The sequence below is a fragment of the Podarcis gaigeae genome, assembly GCF_964106915.1.
Source record: "Podarcis gaigeae genome assembly, chromosome: 13".
Classification (NCBI taxonomy): Eukaryota; Metazoa; Chordata; class Lepidosauria; order Squamata; family Lacertidae; genus Podarcis; species Podarcis gaigeae.
In genome coordinates this window covers 31,209,076-31,231,501 of record NC_139689.1, presented here as the reverse complement: position 1 = coordinate 31,231,501, position 22,426 = coordinate 31,209,076, and the positions used below count along the sequence as shown (strand labels likewise).

The window sequence follows — 22,426 nt, the reverse complement described above, 5'->3', positions numbered from 1 at the left end:
GAGTAAAAAAGTATTATTGTGCTCCCTAGAAAACTAAAAGCAGCCAAGTTAATTTAAGACAAATTTGCAGGGAAATGGATTTCTCATGACATTGTCTGGAAGCTTTCCAAACTGAGGAATTACAGGGTCCACATTTCCAGAGACAGCTTAATTGAGTCTTCTGTGCTTTTTACAGCCTACTTTGATAAACATCAGCAAAGTACGAGATGGGCAGAAAGCTTTCATTGCATCCATTGTTAGACCCATCTATTCATTTACGAATCACAGGTTTTAATATATGTTTTAAAACAAGGGAGATGCTCTTTCCATTCTAATCCCAAGAAGGGTGTTTAGCACTGATGCCATGGCTCTAAATACTCTACAGGCATCTCTCAATTTAGGAATTGTACTAATGTTTGCCAAAGAAACAAAACTGGTGTGTCAATTTGGAGAAAGGGCTTAACTTTAGTCAATATCCTCTCCAAAGAGATACCTGTAGCAATTAATGCAAGTTAAATACATAAGGCTAACAAAACATTAACCTTTACCGAGCTGTTAGCCGGATGTCAAGGAGACATTTATGTCTCTCCCATTCAGTTATCAGAGAGCAGCAGAGACAGCTCTTGAATCCGAATGGCACAAACTCTCATTAGGGCCAACACCTGCGAGGTTAATTCACGTCACACACATTTCCCACTTTTGATAAATGCATGCTGTGCACACAAACTGGAAGCTGCAATTGACAACAGCTCCTGAGCTCCTTATCTACTTCATGATTACAGACATGAGGTTCTCCATCAAATATTGCCGTGTTTACCTGTTTACTAGTCTGCCCCATAAGGTGACAATTAGCTCTTAAGGGTTAAAAAGGTTGTAACCAGTCCCAGCAATATTACGCGTCCCCCCCCCCCCCAAATATGGTAACATAGTATTTCTGATCTAACACATTTCATTCCAAAGGAGAAGCCAGGGCAAAGTCTTAACAGAAAGTGAAACCAAATTACTGGAGACAACTTTGAAATGCTGACCACCTCATCTGCCTCAATGAATCTATTTTATGTGTTACAGGTAGCCCAGCTCTACAGTTTTATGGTATGTGTCTCAAGGTCTTTGTCATGATACCCAATTCCAGAAAATCTTGGGTATTGTACGTACCCCAGAAAATCTTGGGTATTGGTCTTTTGCAAAGGAAACAGCAAAAAATTCCTGAAAGTGCTCACCATTCAGGAAGGTAGAAAGAGAACATGATTCATGTGACAGCATACGGAATTCTATCTTAATTAAGAGACAGAATGGCTATAGTGAATAAAACAATTAAAGTTACCATGAGTATAACCATTCACAAAATTAGCTGCAACACTTAGGAAAGGCTATCCTGACATTCTGCTTATCAACTCTGAAATACTATGTAATGATTCCACATATGTTTGCCATGTTGTTCATGCACTGACTTGCAAATTTGTGTGTTTCTATTCAAGATGCTCAGCTCGCTAGGCATTACCACTGCCAGTTTTTAACCTTACCACAGAGCTGTCCTTTACAAGCTGTTTGTTCTAGCTGTGCGTTTCCTTGATCAAACCTATAATGCATCTATGATTTTAGACAGAGAAGCAAACACGCATGTGTCACTGCAGTTGCGAAAACTTCAGGTGAACCAATTTTACTGCTGTGATTCCAATACAAACAATACGGCATAGCTTCCAAATAGCATCAACTATCATTTTAAGAAGTTTGCTAGGATGCTTCAGGTACATAGTTCCCTGTCCCTACAGACTACTATGCCGGATGATCCAGCTAACTCACCGATGAAGAACCTGAAAGCTGAAGCAGTTAGGACAAATTCCTAGCATCTCCCAATTGTTTTGGAACAACATAATGTTATATGACGCTTATTTTCCCCTCCAAGGCAGAAATCAGGTATGACTTGTTCTAGGAGGGCCACACCTTGGGAAACAAAGCACTTGAACTCAAACTTATATGATTTCCATTTCATCCAGCACATGTAAGTCACCCTGATCAGTTTAAAGGCCAAGCCAGGTACACTTTCATAGCCTTCTCAGAAAAGCGCAAAATGTGGTCTCCACGTGTTTTAAGCATAGTTTAACTGATTGGCCATTATTTATTTCCATTAAATGTGCACACAGGCCAAGCATTTCTGGTATAAACTGCTCACAGGAATGAAGTCAGACAACTACGTTACCATGAGCATAATGTGCAATGGGCAGGAGCAATCCTAATCCTAGCTGCGCACCAGCAGAGTGTGGTAGGGTGGCATGGCCATCACCACATCCAGAGTCTTGCCACGCATGCCATAGTCTGTGCTATGCTGTCTTGGAGCAGCCATAACGATTGGACCTGATGCCCTCAAATGATGCCAGCTCAGCTCCTACTCAAATGTCCCATTTGAGGGCTCTGAAAAGCCTGATGCCCTCAAATGAAGCCAGCTCAGCTCCTACTCAAATGTCCCATTTGAGGGCTCTGAAAAGCCACCAGTGGTACTTCTGTCTACCCTTTTGGAAGACACAATGGGGAGCTCCAGGGGAGTGATGCCAGTATCAATCCACAGGCAAAGGCTGGTGGAGCTGTTTTGACCTGGGCAGAGGGAGACCACCACAACCAAGTCCTCACTTGTGCGGCAGATCGGTTTTGGATTGCAGACTTAGCCCAGCTAAGTAGACCATTTCTACCTGCTTTGGGTTGTTTTCTGGTGGCAAATGAGAAGCACAAAGAGGCATGTCCACCAATACAAAAAGTATTTTAACTAATACATTCTTAAAATACAGAAATCTTTATTTGAACAAGCCGCATCAGTATAATTGACTTAATCTCTGAATGTGTTTTTTTTTTTTTTTTTGCATAAATGTTCAAAATGAAAGACTTAAAAGGCAAACATTCTTCAGGATTCCCAGGTATGATAAGCCCAATAATACAAACCGTAATAACCACATTGAGGTCCTCGGAAAGGAAGCTGGTCCACTGATGTGTGTGTGTGTGTGTGTGTGTGTGTGTGTGTTTTAAGTGGAGCAAGTTGTATTTGCAGTAAAAGCAGTCATATTATGTCCAGATACCCCCACATTTTCACTACAATCATTGTTTAGCAAACTTAAGACTTCATCTTCCAGCATTACCCTAATGTAGGAAGCATTCAAGCTAAAAACATAGTTATATGGCACTACAGAAAACATTAAGCGGGGAAGCAGGGGGACAGTGGGAATAACTTACATGACCTTTCGGCCACATCCTAAAGTTTTTGAGAGCCTTAGCTGTAAAGACCATTAGAAAAATCTATATGCAGAACTTAAATGCTGGTGAAGACTCTTGCATACTGGTTTGTCTTGATCTTGGGAGTCAAATTTAAGACCTGCTTGGCTCTTTGAGGAGGCACATAGTAGCACTTGCACATACATGCCTGCATTCATTTTATTAAAGTGATCTTCCATGTAGATTGGATCTCTCTCTCTCTCTCTGGCACCTTATTATGAGCAGCTTTTCCTTTCCCAGGCAACTCCCAGTCTTATCCTTTCATCTGTGCTGCAAGCCTGATTAATTAAGCGAATCATTTGGCTAATGCAATTAGAACACCCTTCGCCTCACCCTCTGCCAGGACTAAAAGGCAGAAGAATATAAAAGAATCCCCAACCAAAATTCAGCAGTTTCCTTCAGGCTGAGGACATCTAAAAACTTTACATGTCCAAGGAAATTGGGGTGGGTTTGGGGGGGGTGGTGGAGAGAACACAACTTTCCAAATGTCAGAGCATCAGGAAAGTTTAAAACAAATATCACCAGAAGATGTGTGCACACTGCCAGAGCTCAAAAGAAAGCTTCTTGTTGGCTTATGAATGCGGGCATTCAGATAGCAATCAGAATCCAAGAACCACATTATAGGCTCCTCTGCTCAAATCTCCCAGGGAGCCATGTACAAAGCAAGAGAGGCGGTGTCTAGAGAAGCACGCTTAGCCATCATTGCGGCAACACATATCACAACAGCTCCCGTATGGAACACCATGAGATTTGCACATTTTGTTTCAAATCCCAATCCCTTATAGTTGTAGAGGGGAAATGCTACAAGCACACTTCCTTGGTAGGGTGCCGGATTTTAGCGGAATATACGTAAGAACAACATATCTAAAAACCAGGTGATTAGAAATACAAAAGTCGGGGGTGTTATGGTGTAGTACTGGTGCCACTATCATTGCTGTTAATCATCTGTGGAGCACTTATGGGTTAAGTGAGGACAACAAGAAAAAAATGTAACAACCCCATTTTCTGATTACAGAACTAAGAGGACATGCAGCTGGTCCAGAGATACTGGATAACTTCAAAGCAGATGTGAAATGTGAACCTTCATCTCCCAGGTACTAACAAACTACATCCTATTCACAGGATCATATCAGCTTCAGGAATTCTAGTCCAGCTCCCTGTATCCAAGCCCAACCTGCATAAGAAGAATTCAAAGATGGCTTACAAAACCAAAGTTCACACAAATCTGGTTAGGGTGTCATAATTATTTTTTTCCGTCCATAGAACATGGGGTCTCTCTTTAATGAACAATACCAGCTCCTTGCACACTGAAAGTAATATATAATCTTCCTAGCATGCACAGTTAAGTACAGCTGCTTATTCCAAGGTCATACAGAAGCTCCACCACAAACCCACGAAAATGAAATCTTAGCTGCAAGTGCCCACTTCCTTTTCTCTAATCACAAGAGTGTCATTCCTGTTTGCTCATACACACAATCTGTCCATTATATAAGTTGGTAAGAAGACAGCTGAGTATGAGTGGGGGGAAATGGAAGAGACAGGATACGCAAACAAGACAGGCTCCTCAGTGGCTTCTTGGTTTCCAGTTTCCCTCTACCAGAACACCGCCCAGCTTCTTGTGAAACACACCAAGGTTCCCACATGACTCACTCAGCATACAGACAAAGCAGCAAAATGTCTGGCATTCTGGGTCTTTTAAAACAATAATAGCACAGCTACGTCAGAAAGCAAACATGTCAAGACACTAATGGTTTAAGCAATAGGCCTAGAAATAGGCAACATTCCTTCAGCTACAAAAGGTTTTCTTTTTTAACAGAGTGCCCAAGAAACGATGGGCACGGGGAGAGTCAGGTTCACGCAAGAATATACCTCCTCCTGTAACTAATAGCAATTCCACAGCTACAGTGAAGTCCATTTTTCTCTTTCCAAACTTGCTTGAGAGAGAAGCGCAATGATTACACACCAGCACCATACATAGCAGCCCCTCCCACTTGGGAATTCTGACAGCTAATAAAGTAGATTTGTTCATCTCACTGAGATTCTCACACAATTTTGTGATCACTTCACTAGTCTCTTAAATAACACAGTTTTCCAAAGTACCCAGTGCTGGGAACATTTGTTTAAGGGTGCCAATTTTGGTAAAAATCCAGTTTCCCCTTTCTAACAACCTTGTATAACGTAACTTTAGCTTTGTTCCACATTAAGGGGAATCTAGGTAATTTGTAAGGAGAGCTCATAGTTCTGGAACCTGAGACATTACTTATATCCATATTAATGCAGAAACAGTTGATATTCAAATCAAAACAGTTAGTTGCAGAGCACATTTAGAGGCATTCTAAGAGGCCCTTCAAAGATCATTAAAATTACTTCCTGAAAGTCATCAGGAATCAATTGACATATTGTTGGTCTCTCCACAGTAAGCTAAGGTTTATATCACACTGAGATTTGGTGAGGTAGGGAAGAGCCTTTGGAAGGAGGAGAGGGTTTTCACATCTCTGTACCTACTTGCTGTTAAAAGGAAGAATAATCTGATTATTTTGTTCTGACCAGGACAATTATGAAAGGCATTTTTGCTGATTTCTGTGAGCAGTTCCACAGCTTAAAGAAACAGACACTCAGTTATCCCAAATTATCCTGAAATCCCAATGGCCATCATATTAACTCCTTTAATTACTTGCACTTTATAGGGAATGAGAATATAAAATTGCTTCTTTCTTCAAAAGAATTATATTAAAATGGCTGAGAGATGGTGAGTAATTTGCTTCTGGGACAACACTGATCAAAGGGCGTGTCTGGGAGAGACATTATGAAACTGCAACATACAACAGGGGAATACATGACACAAACTCCACAAATGCTCTTTAAAATCATAAATGTGAAAAGTACCAAGGAGACTGCCACTCCTTATTTGCATAGGAATATTGTTAAGTCACACATTACTTTTAACGGTACACACTTTTCAGCTGGACACAGGCAGGTGGTATAGACAAGCTTCACTCCCTTCACCACCAAACAGAATGCTACCGAACTGTCACATATAGAGACATGGACTATTTACGCCTTGACTTTCAATCCAGTGCAAGACAGAAAAGCCCACAATTCTAGGAAAGCAGATTCTTGCAAAATTCCAAGTCAAAGACACAACCCCAACTTTCCTATAAAATTCATGCAACTTGCCACAAACATGATCTTTCCTCATCCCATGTAAACAAGCGTATTTGCTTTCACTCATACTGCCAGCGTTCCTCATTATTCTGGAGACAAAAACCCATGACACTTCCAAGGGCACCAACCCCCAAACAGAAACAAGCACAACTCCAAACTAAAGGATCTTCTTGTGATTCCCTGTCCCAATTAGTTTAGCCATCTACTGCCTTCCTTTTCCCACCAGACGGAACTCCCTGAATCCACAATCTGTAATGGTTTGCCCTTCTCAACTTCAGGAAACACTTCCCGCAGTGGACCCCCACATCCCTAGCCATAACAGAGATCCTCCCAGTCAGCCTTTCTCTCCAGTGCTTGCATCTCTCCCCCACTGACCCATAACCCCAGCCTAGGACTCAAGGACGATCCCTTCCCCATCCCTCAAATATGCTTTGCAGCCCCCATGGGCTCGCTGCTATTTCCAGATGCCTGTCTCCTACTGATCTGTTCCCGAACTAGTCCACCTCACAATCTTGTGCGCTGCACCACCCCCCCGTGTCCTCACACTGCATGAACCCCCCACCATTCGACCCCCGCCTTCAGACCCACTTTGGATCCAGGCACCCAACAGCCCCATAACCCCTGGAAGTGCAAAACCGTCCAGCACAGCCCCTTTAGACCAACAGGGGGCCATGAAGGCAGCCTCTCCATATCCAGCTCGCCCCCTTCTAATCCAAAAAGGGGGGGCTCTACAAAAAACAACCCCACAGATGCAGTCCCCATAACGGTGACCCCCCCCCCCACTCCTCCTCAGAAAGCACACGCCTTAGATGCCCTTAAGGCGCTAACGCTTTCTTGCCTGTCCCCCAGCCCCACAATACGACCCCCACCCGCCCCCGGGACCTTTTCGCCCACCCACGCCAGGGCACTCCCAGTCTTCGCTAAGACCCTTCTGTGACTCACAGGAGGCTGGCTCCCTTGCTCCCACCCGAAAAAGCACCACAAGGCTTAACCTTTGCCCGCCAGCCTTGCTACTGGGAGGGTCAGAGAAGTTTCGGGTCATGGGCTCCACTCACACCCCCCGACCCCAAATCCCTCCGCACTGACTCCAATGCAAGTCCCTCCCCGGTTCTTACTTTGCAGTTGTAGTTTCCTCCCTAGCAACTCCCCTCTAACCTGAAGAGGAAACCCACCCGCTTCCCCCGCCAAGGGCCGCCGCCTCCCGCCAGCGTCTCCTCAGGAGCCCACCTAGGGCGCCCCCCCCCCCACTTCCCTCCAGGGACCCTCGGCCCACGCGCACCCCCACCCCACCCCTACCCCTCCGACGACCCACCTGCTGGCCCCGTCGCCACCGCCCTGCTCGCCTCTCGCTCCGCTCCACCCCGCGCCGAGTGACTCGCTCCAACGAACAATAGGGGTGAACAGAGACCTTGCCGGAGCCCAGCCCTGATCCCCATGGACACAGGCCACGCCCCCCGAGACCCTCATTGGCCGCTGCGCTGGCGAGGCGGGGGGGAGGAGAGGCCTCCTCTCCCGCCTGCCACGCCCTGGGCTCGGTGTTTTAACGCCTTGATTGGAGGCGAAGGATAGGTGGCGACGGCACGCGGGGGAGGGGGGGAAAGGGTGGAGTCTGGAAGGGCGGGCACGCGGAGCAGCCAGGTGTGGGCGGGGCCAGGCGAGAAGGGGGCGGGGTTAAGTAACTGTCGGCGGAGGGATGGGGATTTTGTGAGGCGAAACGGGGCGGGGGGAGGCGTTCAATTTTCAGCCGTTGGAGGAGTATTGGGGGGGGGGCGCTCTAAAAGCCGTATTGTGAGGGTCCAAAGAAAGTGATAATGAATTGGGAGGGTGGTGCAACTGGGAGCCTTTCAGGGGTAGTTTGTGTAGAGAAAAGGGGGGGGGGGGAGAGGATTCGTCAAAAAGGTTTTCTGCTGGGAGGGAAAAGTCATGAGAGGAAACTGGGGTAGGTAGTTTTATGTACAAGAAGAAATGGGTAAGTTGAAGGAAATTATTTTGTGAAGATTGCAAGTGGGGTGGGGGGAGATGTGTGGGAAGCTACCTGAGCTGGCAGGGAAGTTTTGAGGGGAAACCTGTGGACTCAGAATTTATGATTAGTTGTAGGATAATTTGGGGAGGCTACTATTGAACAAAGGTGTTTTTCAAAAAATAATAATAATATGGTTTTCAGTTATATACATTTCAATCGTTTTACAGTCATTTTAACATTTCATAACTCCCTCTTTCTGCGGTTCCTTTTATCATTTCCTGTATATTCTAAATTAACTTATTCTTTTATTCATCTGCTTCAAAACAAAAAAATTCCTTCCAGTAGCACCTTAAAGACCAACTAAGTCAGTTCTTGGTATGAGCTTTCGTGTGCATGCACACTGTGTATCTGAAGAAGTGTGCATGCACACGAAAGCTCATACCAAGAACTGACTTAGTTGGTCTTTAAGGTGCTACTGGAAGGAATCTGAAGAAGTGTGCATGCACACGAAAGCTCATACCAAGAACTGACTTAGTTGGTCTTTAAGGTGCTACTGGAAGGAATTTTTTTGTTTTGACTATGGCAGACCAACACGGCTACCTATCTGTCATCTGCTTCAGTTATTTACTCTTATGAAACTGCACGTTACTACAGTAATCCTGCCAATGTCCGTATCTGTTTACAATTTCTTTGCACATATTCAATAAACCATTTCCATCATTTTATAAAAATGTTTGTTATCTTGATTTTTTATTCTTATGGTAAGTTTCGCCATTGCTGCATAGTTCATAAGTATTTGTATCCATCCTTCTTTCGTTGGGATTACTCCTTGTTTCCATTTGGGGTCAAATAACATTCTTGTGGCCGTAGTTGCGTACATGAATAAATTTTGATACTGTTTAGGTAGTTCTACCTCTATAATTCCCAAAAAGAAAGCTGCTGGGTTTTTTTTTTTACAAATGTTATTCTAAACATATTTTTCAATTCATTATATATCATTTCCCAGTAAGCTTTAACCTTACTGCAAGACCACTACATATGATAGAAAGTACGGTACCTTCTTTCTCTTTGCATTTCCAACACTTACTCAATTTTGATTTATACATTTTTGCTAGTTTGCCCGGTGCTAGATACAGTCTGTATAACATTTTCATATAGTTTTCTCTTAAACCATAGCATGATGTAAATTTTATATCCATATTTCACAATCGTGCCCACGCTTCCATATCTATATTATAACAAATATCTATTGCCCAATGTATCATTGAAGATTTTACTTGCTCATCCTTTGTCTCCCAATCCAATAATATCTTATACATTTTAGGCAGCATTTTAACATTATATTCCAACAGATCTCTCTTCAGTTGTGATCTCTGTTCCCCAAACCCTTGTTTCATATCTTTATTAAATTATTTATTCAAATGATTATATTGTATCCATTGTATTCCTGATAAATCCTTAAATTCTTTTAATTTAAACTCTCCTCCCTCTTGTTTTAATAAATTTCTATAAGCTGACCAACCTTCTATCATATTCTTTTTCTTTACCGCTATGGCTTCCAACAGTGATTGAACAAAGGTTTTCACAAGGAGGAAAATGGATTTGGAAAGAAAGGGGCTGTTCAGATAGATTTTAGATAGGGAACTTTGGAGGGGTGTGTCATTTTATTATTTCTGATCTGGAATTTAGATAATTTCATTAGGAAGCTGCCAGGTCAGACTTTCTATCTAGCCTAGCATTGTCTATTCTGGTTGCGGTTCTCCAGGGTCACAGATATTTCCCTTCATGGGCTTGGCCATCTCAGAGCAAAATATGGTTTTGTACTTGACCATCTCTCCAGTATTGTAGGGGCATCCACAAGATGTCCTTCCTATCCCAGTGTTGTCCCAGACTGTTCTTTCTTTAAAAATATAGGTTCTCCAGTGTGGGGAGGTTTGGACTTCCCAGGGATTTAAAAAACCCTAGAATAGAGATGAAATTGTGTGCATGCCCACATGGGAGACAAAGGGATACAAAATCACATTTTGCTCCATTGTGCACCCCCCCCATCTGCTAACTGGAGCTTTTTAACTGGAGATGCAATGAACTGAATGTAGGACCTTCTGCCTGCAAAGCATGTGCAATGCTATGGTCCCTCTTATTTAAGCAATGGGGATTTCACTGGCATAAAACAGTGAACTGTGCTATGTTCTTTAAATTGTAAATTGGAACCACAATCCACAAAAACCATTTAAATGTTGATCTTTTAATCCATGGAATTACAGTGCTTTACAGTTTCACTTTGAGGCTGACCACATACATTCTTAACCCTTGCTACTTAAAAGCTAACAGGGAGTGGCTAGATGGGTAAAGGAAGCGATATTAAATACCTCCCTTTGTGAGGGCACATACAATCTGAATGAAGGAGTAGTAAAATTGGTTTTGTTTTTTAAAACAACAAAAACAGCACAAGCACTTCTGGATCTCTCCACTTTGGATAACTATCAGGCAGTTTCCATTCCCCTATTTGAGGCAAAGTTTCTGAGTATGTGTCGGCTACCCAGCTCCAGGTGCAGACAAATGATGCAGATAATCTTAACTCATTCTAGCCAGAGTTCTGACCTGATTTGGGAACTGAAAATGCCATCCTTGATGACTGGGACACAATGACAGCCAACCTCTTAGTTCTGCTGGGCCTCTCAATGGCATTTGGTGCCATTGACCAATGATATATCCTTCTGGACCACCTTTTTGGATTGAGGCTGTGGCACCGTATTTCGCTGGGTCTGATCCGCTCTGAAAGTTAGGTGCCAGAAGTTTGTGTTGGGGTGCTGTTCAGCACTTTGAGGGAGCAAGATTTCTCAAGGGTCCATTTTGCCCCAAGAGTCCTTTACAGTTACATTAGTAGTCTTCATGTTTTTAAGGACTCGGAGCTATCTTTAGTTCAGAGATGTGTTTGGGGATCAGGTCAATTTTTAATATATATTATTGTGACACTGTCCATGCTGGTTGGGGTTGATGGACAGTGGAGTCCAACAGCATCTGGACAGGTTGTTTCCCACTCTAGTTCTAAATGAAATCACCAAGAGATATCTGCAGTATAATGATCTGACAGCAGTATGATACCCAAACCAAGTGCTTAAGGGAGGAAATATGACGGTACTCACTATGAAGTTGTTACAGTAAATGTCACACTTTTAACATTGGGGGAAATCGGTGCTGGTACTGCATACTCTGGAGCACCCTCAGAAAAAAAGTGCTGCCCAAATCTACTGTCTGAACTCACTGGTTTGGATGGCTTGGATGTGGAACTTGTTTCAGACAAAACAAGGTGCTTTTGTTCAGTAAGAACTCTGATACTGAGAAGGTTATTTCCCCTGATCTGGATGGAATAGCATCCCTTCTGAAGGATCAGGTGTGCAGTTTGGGACCCTCCTGGAACTGGCTTTCCTAGCCAAGAATGCTTTTGCCCAACTATGCCTGGTGCATGAACTGCAGCTCCTCATGAAGAAGGCAGATCTGACCACTGTCACATATGAATGTTTTGATTGCATCCAGGTTAGACTATTACAAGACTGCATCAGAGCCCAGTTATTTTGAGCATCTATAATCTGCTTAATTAAATTTTGTGCTTCCAATTATATTCTGAGTTCTATTCAAAGTGCTGGTTGTGATCTTTAAAGCTCTAAATGGAATGGCTTGGGTTCAGGATACCCAAAAGACAACTTGCCTATCTGTTAAATTCCTTCAGTGACAGCTTTGTTCTGCATTCTGCTTTTCTCTGAGGTCCTGCTTGTCAGCATGTGGGATAGGTGTTTCGCCATAGTAGTAGCCAAGCTCTGGAGTATACTTCCTTGATATCAGTTGGCTCCTTCACTGTCCCCCATCCTGATGGGCTGTAAAGACTTGTGTTTTCCTACAGCTTTTAATGAAAACTGAGATCTTAAGTTTGGTGTTGGCTATATATTGTTTAGTGTTGGCTATATATTATTGGTTCTTTGATTGATATTTGAACTGTTATTTTATTATGCTTATTGTTCACAACTTTGGTGACCTTCTGTCCCAAAATAGTAAAGAAATGAACTTTACTTACAAACCAAATGTTCTGATTTAGTTGGATTGTGCTGCAAATAAAAGACTATCTTATTTTAACAAGTTCTCTTCAGGTATAAATTCAGTTTTGGGATAATATCAGATAAACCCTGCGAAAAGGCAGGGTTCTTACCAACTTCATCTCAGGAATAATTTCTAACGTCTATGACCAATTTTTTCCCTGTGTCTTAAGTTCATTTCATCATATAAATCCTCATATACATGGTCAAATACCACCAGTGGAATTAGAAAGTCAATAAACGTCCATTTTTTTATATTCACAGTAAAACGTAGTACTTCCAGAATAGTAAATCAGGAGAACTGCAATGCCAGCTGACGGGGTTGATATACCAACCAGTGATAATGAACCTTACAGAAGTTAACACCTGCGGTGGTAAAACATTGAATCCCTTGCTATGTAATAAAATGCTCTCCCATGCACCACAATAATTATAACTGCTGCTAATAGTTACTGTAGTGGTTGATCATATATATACACCTGACAACACCTACCATCACCAATAGCGTAACATCTCCAAAGGCCTTTTCTTACTTTCTTCAAAACATGAACAGAGAGAAGGAACTGTGCAACGAAGAGTGACAAAGACAAAATTGAAAACAAAATTGCCTTTTTTTACGTCAGATTCCAAAGCTGGGGGAGAAATTGAGAAAGACATTTTCCCCAACAATGGAAGATGATAAAGGACTTCCCATTAGAAAGCAATGAGGGAAAATGGTGCCTGACCCGGGGGAGAAAAGGCGCACAAGCTAGTTCGAATAACATCTTGAAGTGCAACAACTTGCTGCCGTCTCCTAGAGGAAACTGATTAATGAATCCCCAGCTGCTACTACAGAGCCTTTATTGTGGACAAATATTGCCTCTCTCCACCTGAGATTTTTTCCGTGGTCACAATTTGTCTGGCTCTTGATGCTCATATAACATCATGAATTTCAGATGTCTATGGAATGGTGTCTATTTAGTTGTTGGAGGTGCTTACAAAGTCAGATTGAAAATAGGATATGTTTTCTGGTAAACAAATGCAGTTATAAATATTAGTTGCACAGAACAAGAGGAGTCTGCGGGTATGTGTGTGCGTATCATTGATTAATACTAGGATTTTGCCACTGGATTACAGATGGAGCTTCCACTGTTAGTAACCTAATATTGTTATAAGGTTCATACTTCTTCATGGTATACCTGTATGTATATTTAAGAAGTCTCATAATCTTTTCTCAAAAAGTTATAACACCTCTAGCAAAGTTTGTACACCGCTTCGTGGGGGAAACCCATTGAGAAGACTAATTAAACATACTAACTATGCAGTATGCACCAAGTCTGAAGAACAAGGTCAAATAGAAAAAACATGTTTAGTATTTATTTTGTAGCATAGAACTTTACTGTCCCTGAGCTTTGCCAAACTGTGAGCATCTCTAGATATTAGATGTTCTTCTTCAGGCGACAATACAAAGGCCAGGATTAAGCAAAGGTTATTTTCTGATTTCCTAAAGGTTCTTCTCTATCCAAAGTCCTCTTGAACTCACAGAGCAGCAGTGTCAATAAAAGCATGTTTGAATCCTGGCAAAATAAGAACACTCCTTATGGGATCTAGAGGCCTGAACTGGCTGGAGGTCTGGGTAGCCTTGTTCTGCTTCCAGAAATGGAGAACTTCACACAGAATTGTAAGACCAATAGAGAGACTACTGATAGAGAAACTTTTTGAAAGCCTCAACCTTTTAACATTCCTGATGCACTGTAGCCCTTTCTATACCCATCTTTTGCAAACAAAGCTGATTTGATAATGCTTCCTTGCCCAACAGATATTATTGCAATGGGCTTTCATTTTAGGCAGGTGCTATTAGAAGCACAATATGGGTGTTTTCTTTAAATATATATAATGACATAGTAACACTTGTCCCAAATACCTCAGGTGTTTGTCGCTATCCACAAACATTTATAAAGGCTTTGAAAGTTGGTAGTGCAGGGATGAAATAGTCACAGTGTTACTCATAGCTTGTCAATGTGGAAACTAAATAAGCACGTATTATGTATAATTAAGTACGTGATCCCATTGCACCTCGGCAGACACTCTAGCTAGTAGCTAGATTTCCTGTGTTCCATATTCCTGTCTGTGGTCAGTTTTCTAGTTGCTCATGTACATCTTTAATTTTAATGCACTCAGGGATCGAGTCTTTGAACATCACAATTCTGCATGGATGAGGTCACCCACTGAGAATTGTAAAACTGTTAGTATGCTGGCATTGTTAAAGGGTATGAAAACCCACACTGTAGACTTTGCTGTGTTCTATTACTTTGCTTTCCAATGGGGATGTACAGATAACCTTTGCAGATTGACCTTCTAACATTGCTTACTTTCGCTCAGGTAAACACAGTAAACATTTTGAACAAATTCAAAACCTGAAAAAAAAGCTGGAATCCATACTCTGCTTTTCTAATATTCCAAATTTTGCACCTGAAATTCAGCTAAAGGGAAAACAAGTATAGTAAATTATGTATCTAGAAACTGTCAAACTAAACACTTTTCTAATTTGGGATTGTAGGGTTGTTGTTTTGTTTGTTTGTTTGTTTGTTTGTTTTAAAGACTCAAATTAAACAACATAATTGGAAATGTTAAAAAATAATATAATTAATTTTATTCAATAGCAAATTTAAAAGAAAATTCAAGTTAAGAAAATTAGGTTGAGAATAATTTTACTCAAATATTTTAGTTGAAGAACTTGGAGCTATACACAGCTAAACCATATTATATATTTTAAAAAATGGAATATATGCGAAAAAATAACTTCATGTTAAAAAATCAGCAAATGTGATTTAGGTACATTTGCTAGTTAAGGAATTGTGTCTGTTGCCTTGTTTACCTGATTATCATACCATCCAACAACAAAAACACATTAATTTTCCAGCTTTAGCTAAAAATGAATTTTGCTCATAGGCTTAACTCTCAGTAGGCCCTCTAGACAAAGTAAGCAGGTATTACTGTGTTAAAAACAGCATGACATGGGGCACTTCCAGAATATTGCTGTTTTGTGAGTATGATTCAGTTGAATTGCCAGGAAATTCAGGTTGCACAATTAAAGTGGATTTAGACTCTTGCGTAACAAACCCACTTCCCAAAAAAATTGAATTTTTTTCAAGGAAGGCGGCAAGGAAATGCATTAGAAAGTGTGAGATAACAATGGCTTGACACAATATTCTATAACCTCCCTGTAAAATTTGTTGCAAACCAAGCAGGATGAATACTCAATAAACAGATTGTCTGGAAAGTGACCATGGTAAAGGGCACTTGCAAAATCTGATTCAGTCCATATGGACATTGCCAATGATGCCAGAGCTACTCAGCTGCTTTGAAAGACACGTTCTGTTAAATATGTTGGCATCTTGAAGCAGTGTTGTTGTAAGCATGTGGACCTTTCCAAAGTAAACATAACTGCATTCAGCACAATATTGTATGTTTATATACTTTCAGCCAAAGGAAGCTGATTAGTCAAGAATCTCTTATTTTCTGGGGCAAACATGAAGGGCTTAGCTTTAGCTGCAGCTCAAGAAGGGGTGGCTTTTTTGTGGGATGTGGAGTCCTTGTTGGACTCCACATCCCATCAGCCACAACTAGCATGGATAATATTCAGGGATGCTAGGAGTCCAGCAACATTTGGAGGACCACAGGTTAACCACCCCTGGTATATGTAGTTCAGAACCTGTTTTTCAATGCAACTCCATAGCCCAGGGACATGTGCAATGATAGTAAATAAAAGTGCATTTTAACATGTGCAACGTATATTCTGCTCAGTGCTACAATATAATTATAGTCAGCCACCACCCATTTAGGATTTGTTTTTTTAAAAAAGGACGTACAGGGGAGAATATGTGATTTCCAAGCAGACGCAAGCCCTAAAATTTCTTGTTTTGAATTTCATGCTGCCAGTTGAACAACAGATATGGCTACAGAACAATACAATCGACACAAGACAAGTTTTCTTCGACTTGGTGGCTGTTTTGTTTGATGGGGTCACATTACCTCAAAACCACATAACTCAGCCACTGGCTTGGCAAATTTACACGGTCACGATTTTCACAGAGTATCTGTTTTCCTCATATTCCCTTCTACGTACTGATTAATCAACTGGACGACAATTGATAACAAGAGGCAAGCATTTCTCTTTGTCTGGCTCCTGGTGCTACATCCCCTACCCAGGGACGGCAGACAAGAATTGTCTTCCCCATCCCCCACCCCACCCCCTTATGTTAAGCAACGGCCAAATAATGACATTATCTGCCAATGCACTTAGTCGCTGGTGCCTTAGACAGCCTCTGGGAGCTGTGCTTTAATTATAACTGCATTTCCTAACAGGCTTCAGTTCATATCCCCATTAAAAAATATCAATGCACAGCAGCATTTGCGCGACACAAGGCCTGTCTGCCCTTCCCTCTGCGGAGTTCAATGGAAGCTGCTAATCCGCGGTGGGGAATAGGCTATAGCTGGTCTACATCTAAGGCCTTTGAAGATAAAGCTTCAAGAATCCCGAATTCAAAGAAGCATCAGGCTCAGACGGGGTCAGTTCATCCCCACGGAATGCCTCATGAGCTAGCTAGAGGGCTATGGCAGTGTGTCTCGGTGCAGCGGAACAGCCACATTTAGCTACTATGCCCAGGGAGTAAATGGTAGTCAAATTTAGGGTCAAGAAGAAATTTCTCCGCATTTTAAAATGGCTTAGTGGTTCTGATGGTTTTTGGCCTTCTACGCCGTCCTTTCCCCCTCGAATGAACCCGGCGGGCTTTGTTTCAGAGTGCATTATTGCAGACCTTCTCTTCTTTGACACGTGGCATGGGTAACATTCCTGCTCCTTGAGACATTGAATCCTGCTCTCATTTTAAATACCTGCTGAAAGTGGTGTTTGAAGTAGCTCCTTATTGTAATGCTCCGTTCCTGCCATTGAAAATGAGGGTGAGAACACATTTTAATGAAGGTCGCTCAAGGACAAAACACCTTGTAATGTTGAGGCATAATGAGGAACATCAAGCTTTCTATAAACTAGGGCATGAAGTAGTCCATTATGGAGAGCCACAGGTTTGTCGGAGATGGAGGTGATCTCTGGGAGAACTGGAGTTTTTCTGGGATACTGCCTGTTCTTCTGCATTGTGTGAAACCAAAAGAAACACTGAATTCATTTGTAGCCCTTTTCAAATTGGTTACAGAGATTGCTAAGGTTTTAAAATTAGTTATTACTATTATAATTATTACTATTCTTCACCTGATGTTTCATGCTATGAAATTATTTTTTCATCTGGAATGCTTTTGCAGCTTTCATGTTTGTTAATATTTTCCATGACCTATTTGATAGATTTGCAACAGCCTATGGCCATTTAAGCCAATAATTTCATTTGCTGGCCTACCCTATGGACCTAGGGAGGAATTATTTATAGAACAGGAGTGTCCCAAATAAGAATCCTGAACTGCCTAGAAAAGGAGTCATTCCTAAGATATTGTGTAAGATTGTATTCAACACTAGTTCTTTTCAGTGTAGACCCAGTGAAGTTAATTAATTTAGCTGCATTAATTTCACTGGGTCTATTCTGAGTATGACCAGCATTGACTACAACCCTATGACATTTGTGTGTGCATTTTGCCTGCTAGTGCAGAAAGACAGTGCTTTGTAGTGCCTAAAACAGGCATAGGCAAACCTCCGGCCCTCCAGATGTTTGGGACTACAATTCCCATTATCCCTAGCTAACAAGACCAGTGGTCAGGGATGATGGGAATCGTAGTCGCAAACATCTGGAGGGCCAGAGTTTTCCTATGCCTGGCCTAAAATGTAAATGCACAATTGCCTGCAGATACAGTCATACCTCATGTTACGTTTGCTTCATGATACGTTTTTTCAGGTTGTGTCCCGTGGCAACCCAGAAAGGGTTACTTCTGGGTTTCGTCGCTCGTGCAGGCACAGAAGTGCTAAATTGCGCTTTGCACATGCGCACAAGTGCCAAATCGCACTGTGCACCTGTGCAGATACGGCGCTCCAGGTTGCGGGCTTTTCATGTTGTGAATGGGCCTCTGGAACGGACCCCGTTCGTAACCAGAGGTACCACTGTACACACACACAAACACACACACACACACACACACACACACACTTCTTCTGCCTCCACTTGTGAGCATAGCCAGTACCTCACCAGTCAGGAACAAGAGACAAACTTGACATTAGTAAAAATCCAGCCCACCAAACTCCTGCCCTGCCACTTAGGTTCTGGGCTTTCCCTGACATTCCACAATTTGTTCTCCATGCTGCGGCTGATAACATCTCATCAAAATCCTTGTCTCTTTCAAAGTGTGTGCCACACTTAGACACATGGTTACAATCAGTATTGGTAAAAGGACACAGGAGGCCGTCTTTCCTTTGCAGAACTCTCACCGTCAGCTATGCCTCGGTTTCTCTATGGTGTGGCAAGACAGATAATGTTCCAGTAGTCTGGTTCTTCCGCCCTGGGAGGAGGCTGCACTGCTCCATTCCCAACCCTGCCTTTACTTTGCTGTCACAACACAATGGACAATACCAGGCAATGTGATCAGGAGATTGCTAGCGCAGCAACAGCCTGCAGGAAGGAGGAAGATGCGTCAAGTACCAGCCCCTCCGCACCACGCTAAAAGCTTCGATTGTTCGGCTGCGTTAACAGGAAGATGGGAAACCACAAAGCCCATTAGCTTCATGAAGAAAGCTCCTAAATCATTAATGGCAAAAAAAAGTAGCCGGAGATGTCAACTCCCAGCGGCTGGCCACAAAGTCACTGGCCTCAGTATCCTACCAAACCACACTGTACAAGCCAACATATTTTCTTGTGCCACTTTGCTCCTGTTTTCTCACAATTGCCATTTAATTGAATAAAAAAAAGAAAGACAAGTGTAGCTTGGAGAATGAGTTGCCGGCCACAAGAGGCCCCTTGTAACTTTAAGCGCCTGCTTGGAAAAGGTTGCCCCCGCAACCTTTTCCCATCATAGTGCTATGGTGAGAGAAAAGCTGTCTTTGGCTGAATGTGCCCTTCCACGCAGGCACACGCAGCATTTCCAGACATCCTCAGGGATCCGATTGCTTCTGTGATGACCGGAACACTGATTACTGATTCGAGCCAGCAAGTGAGAGTGCACTGACCTCAGTGCTGATCTTGTATCCTACTTTACAGAAGATGGTCCTCTGTTTGAAGGGTTATCTGGCTCACGTTCAGATAAGAACCCCAAGAAGGGAAAGGAAGCAGGGGCCTTGAAACTGCCCATCAACAGTTACCACACAGCTCAGCAAGCATACAGGTTATTTGCTTACAGATTTCCCCCACTATGGGAGGGCAGGGTATAAATAAATATATTATTATTATTATTATTATTATTATTATTATTATTATTATTATTAAATTTGCACTGGTTATTTCTAAATTTGCATCTACACATTGAGAGCATGCTAAGTCTACATGGCCTCTTTTGTCCTCTTTTTTATGATGAATTTCCTCTTTCCGGCACTCCACTGTCTCTGCAGACTACACTTAGGATTCTTTGGGAGTGGGGGAGATAATTAAATTGGAGCAAAAGGTATATATACGTTTGTCTTGAGGAACCACTCCTGAGCAACTCTCCGGGACAAAGCTGTAAGAAGGGCGGCTGGATGCACCAGGGTTCTTAAACCAAAGGACTCACTGCTAAAACTGCCAAAATCAGAGCTTTTGATTTATAATAGGTGTGAGCAATTCCATATGTCTGGTTTACACCACCTTTGAGCCTCTTTTGCAATCTCTGGGTGGGGCCAGTGGGTGCTTCCAGACAAACTGCTTGTTTAACACTCATCTAATTTGCTTGCAGAGGGTTCACACAAAGTTATTTATTTAATGAGCAATCACTCCGATTTCCTTGCAGAAAGACTAGATGACATTGTGTCAAAGTAAGCACTTCCTGCTGCATTTTACATCACTTTCCTTCTCGTAAAATATCTAGTCTTTTTTTGGGGGGGTGAGTTAGTTGGACAAGAGCAGAGGTCAGGAAACTTTTTCAGCAGGGGGCTGGTCCACTGTCCCTCAGACCTTGTTGGGTGCCGGACTATATTTTGGAAAAAAAAATGAACGAATTCCTATGCCCCACAAATAACCAAGAGATGCATTTTCAATAAAAGCACACATTCTACTCATGTAAAAACACCAGGCAGCCCCCACAAATAACCTAGAGATGCATTTTTTTAAAAGGACACATTCTACTCATGTAAAAACACGCTGATTCCCTGACCGTCCGCGGGCTGGATTGAGAAGGCAATAGGGCTGGATCTGGCCCCCAGGCCTTAGTTTGCCTACCCAGGGACAAGAGCTTCAATGGCATGAACCAAATTTACTAGTACTGTATGCGACTGAATCCCACCTGAAAGTACCAACAGTCTGGATGTGCCCTTTATGTGAATGTTTCGCCTTTTTTAATGCAGAAAATGGTGGCTAGGCATTCTCTGGCTAGTCCCAATTGGACATTCACATATTAAATCATTTCAAGAGGGAATTTGTTTTAAACCTTTTGTAAAATAAACAAATCAATTGCCTCAGTGTATCAGAGGAAAGAGCAGCACTTAGGAATTGAATTCTTCTTTCATTCCGGTTTCATTTCAAAACACTTTTTGCACAGCTCCCTTGAAATAATGTTTCCTTGGAGGGATTGGAGTGTGGGTTACATTGCCAGTATTTGCCGTTAGATTCTCCCTTTAGCATGGAATGTGGGTTTTAGGGATGGCTTCACAAATCTTCAGGAGAAATAAACAATGGATCTGTCTGTCGGACGAAGGGAATCTCCAGCTACCCATCTTACCTGGCAGTGGAAACAGCAGATGAATAGCCTGAAGGTATGACGCAGGTTTTGACTGCTGAAGCTAAGCAGGCATTGATGTAAGCTGCCTGGATGTAAGTTGTCTGAAACCTTCCAAGGAAGAGAGGGGAGTAAGTGAAACAAATAAGCAAAGAACAAGACAGAGTCCAAACAGAGTGGCCCTGCTACACCTCTGCTTCTTCTCCAATCTAGGGAAAGGTTTCTGGCTCTTCGGTGATGGTGCATGGCCCCAGGTGTCCCATGGAATGCTACCCCATAGGGCTTCCCACTCCTAGTCCTGCAGAGACAACCCACAACCAAAAACAGAAGCTGACCTTAGAAGGAGGAGCACTTTCTTCTAGCATCCCATCTTCCAAGGCAAAAACTCAAGTCGCTGCTATTTTCAGAATAGCTAGGGGTGGAGCCAGTTAGATAGGTACCAGTGCAGCAGGCGTTGTGACCCAGCATGTGCCTATGACCTCAGCCCCTCCAAGTTTCCCTATTTTCCAGGAACAGCCCCAGGTTTACAGAAGCCGTCCTGGTTTCTGATCTGATCCCAAAATGTCTTGCTTTTCCTTAGGACATCCCTATTTTCATCAGAGAAATGTTGGAGGGGACATCTCTACAACTGTACCTTGGAAGCCAAACGCCTTGGCACTCGTATGTTTTGGCTCCCAAACATTGTAAACCCAGAAGTGAGTGTTCTGGTTTGCGAACGTTATTTGGAACCCAAATGTCTGATGGGGCATCCACGGCTTCTGATTGGCTGCAGGAGCTTCCTGCAGCCAATAAGAAGCTGTGCTTTGGTTTCCGAACGTTTTGGAAGTCGAATGAACTTCTGGAACGGATTCCGTTTGGCTTCCAAGGTACAACTGTATTTTCATTGGAAAAATATTGGAGGGTATGTGATAGAAGTCTTTTTTTCTTTTTCTGCCTTGAATCTTCCAGCATTTGTTCGGAAGATGCCCCTTGCTCTTGAGCAGATCAGACCTGGAATAGTCTGTCACTCCATCTAAACAAGATGTGCAGTTCGGTGTTAGAGCACACACCACCAACGCAATGAAGGAGGCTTGAGCACAAAATACCAAACTGCAGCCCCTTCCTCCGGTTGCTTGCATCCATGTTGTGGGAATTTCCAAATGGAAGCGAA

The 22,426-nt window shown here is 42.5% G+C and overlaps 1 protein-coding gene and 1 long non-coding RNA gene across 3 annotated transcripts in view; both read right to left on the bottom strand.

The window, feature by feature from the left end:
- JUP (junction plakoglobin) overlaps positions 1–7,984 on the bottom strand; it is a 60,802-nt gene extending 52,818 nt beyond the window's left edge. Inside the window, exon 1 of one of the 2 annotated variants that reach the window (XM_083708704.1) lies at positions 7,718–7,984. In XM_083708704.1, coding sequence (XP_083564830.1) covers positions 7,718–7,872 — 155 coding nt within the window. In that variant the 5' untranslated portion in view covers positions 7,873–7,984. Of the gene's footprint in view, positions 1–7,520; positions 7,626–7,717 lie in introns of those variants that run through there. The other variant, XM_083708705.1, reaches the window with a different exon arrangement.
- A 364-nt stretch (positions 7,985–8,348) lies between these two features.
- Positions 8,349–21,684, bottom strand: LOC310829885. Its single transcript, XR_014557406.1, has 4 exons — positions 21,280–21,684; positions 18,866–19,046; positions 8,969–17,382; positions 8,349–8,670 (listed from the first exon to the last, which is right to left on the bottom strand). It is a non-coding gene; the product is annotated as an uncharacterized lncRNA (long non-coding RNA).
- Between the last annotated feature and the right edge of the window lie 742 nt (positions 21,685–22,426).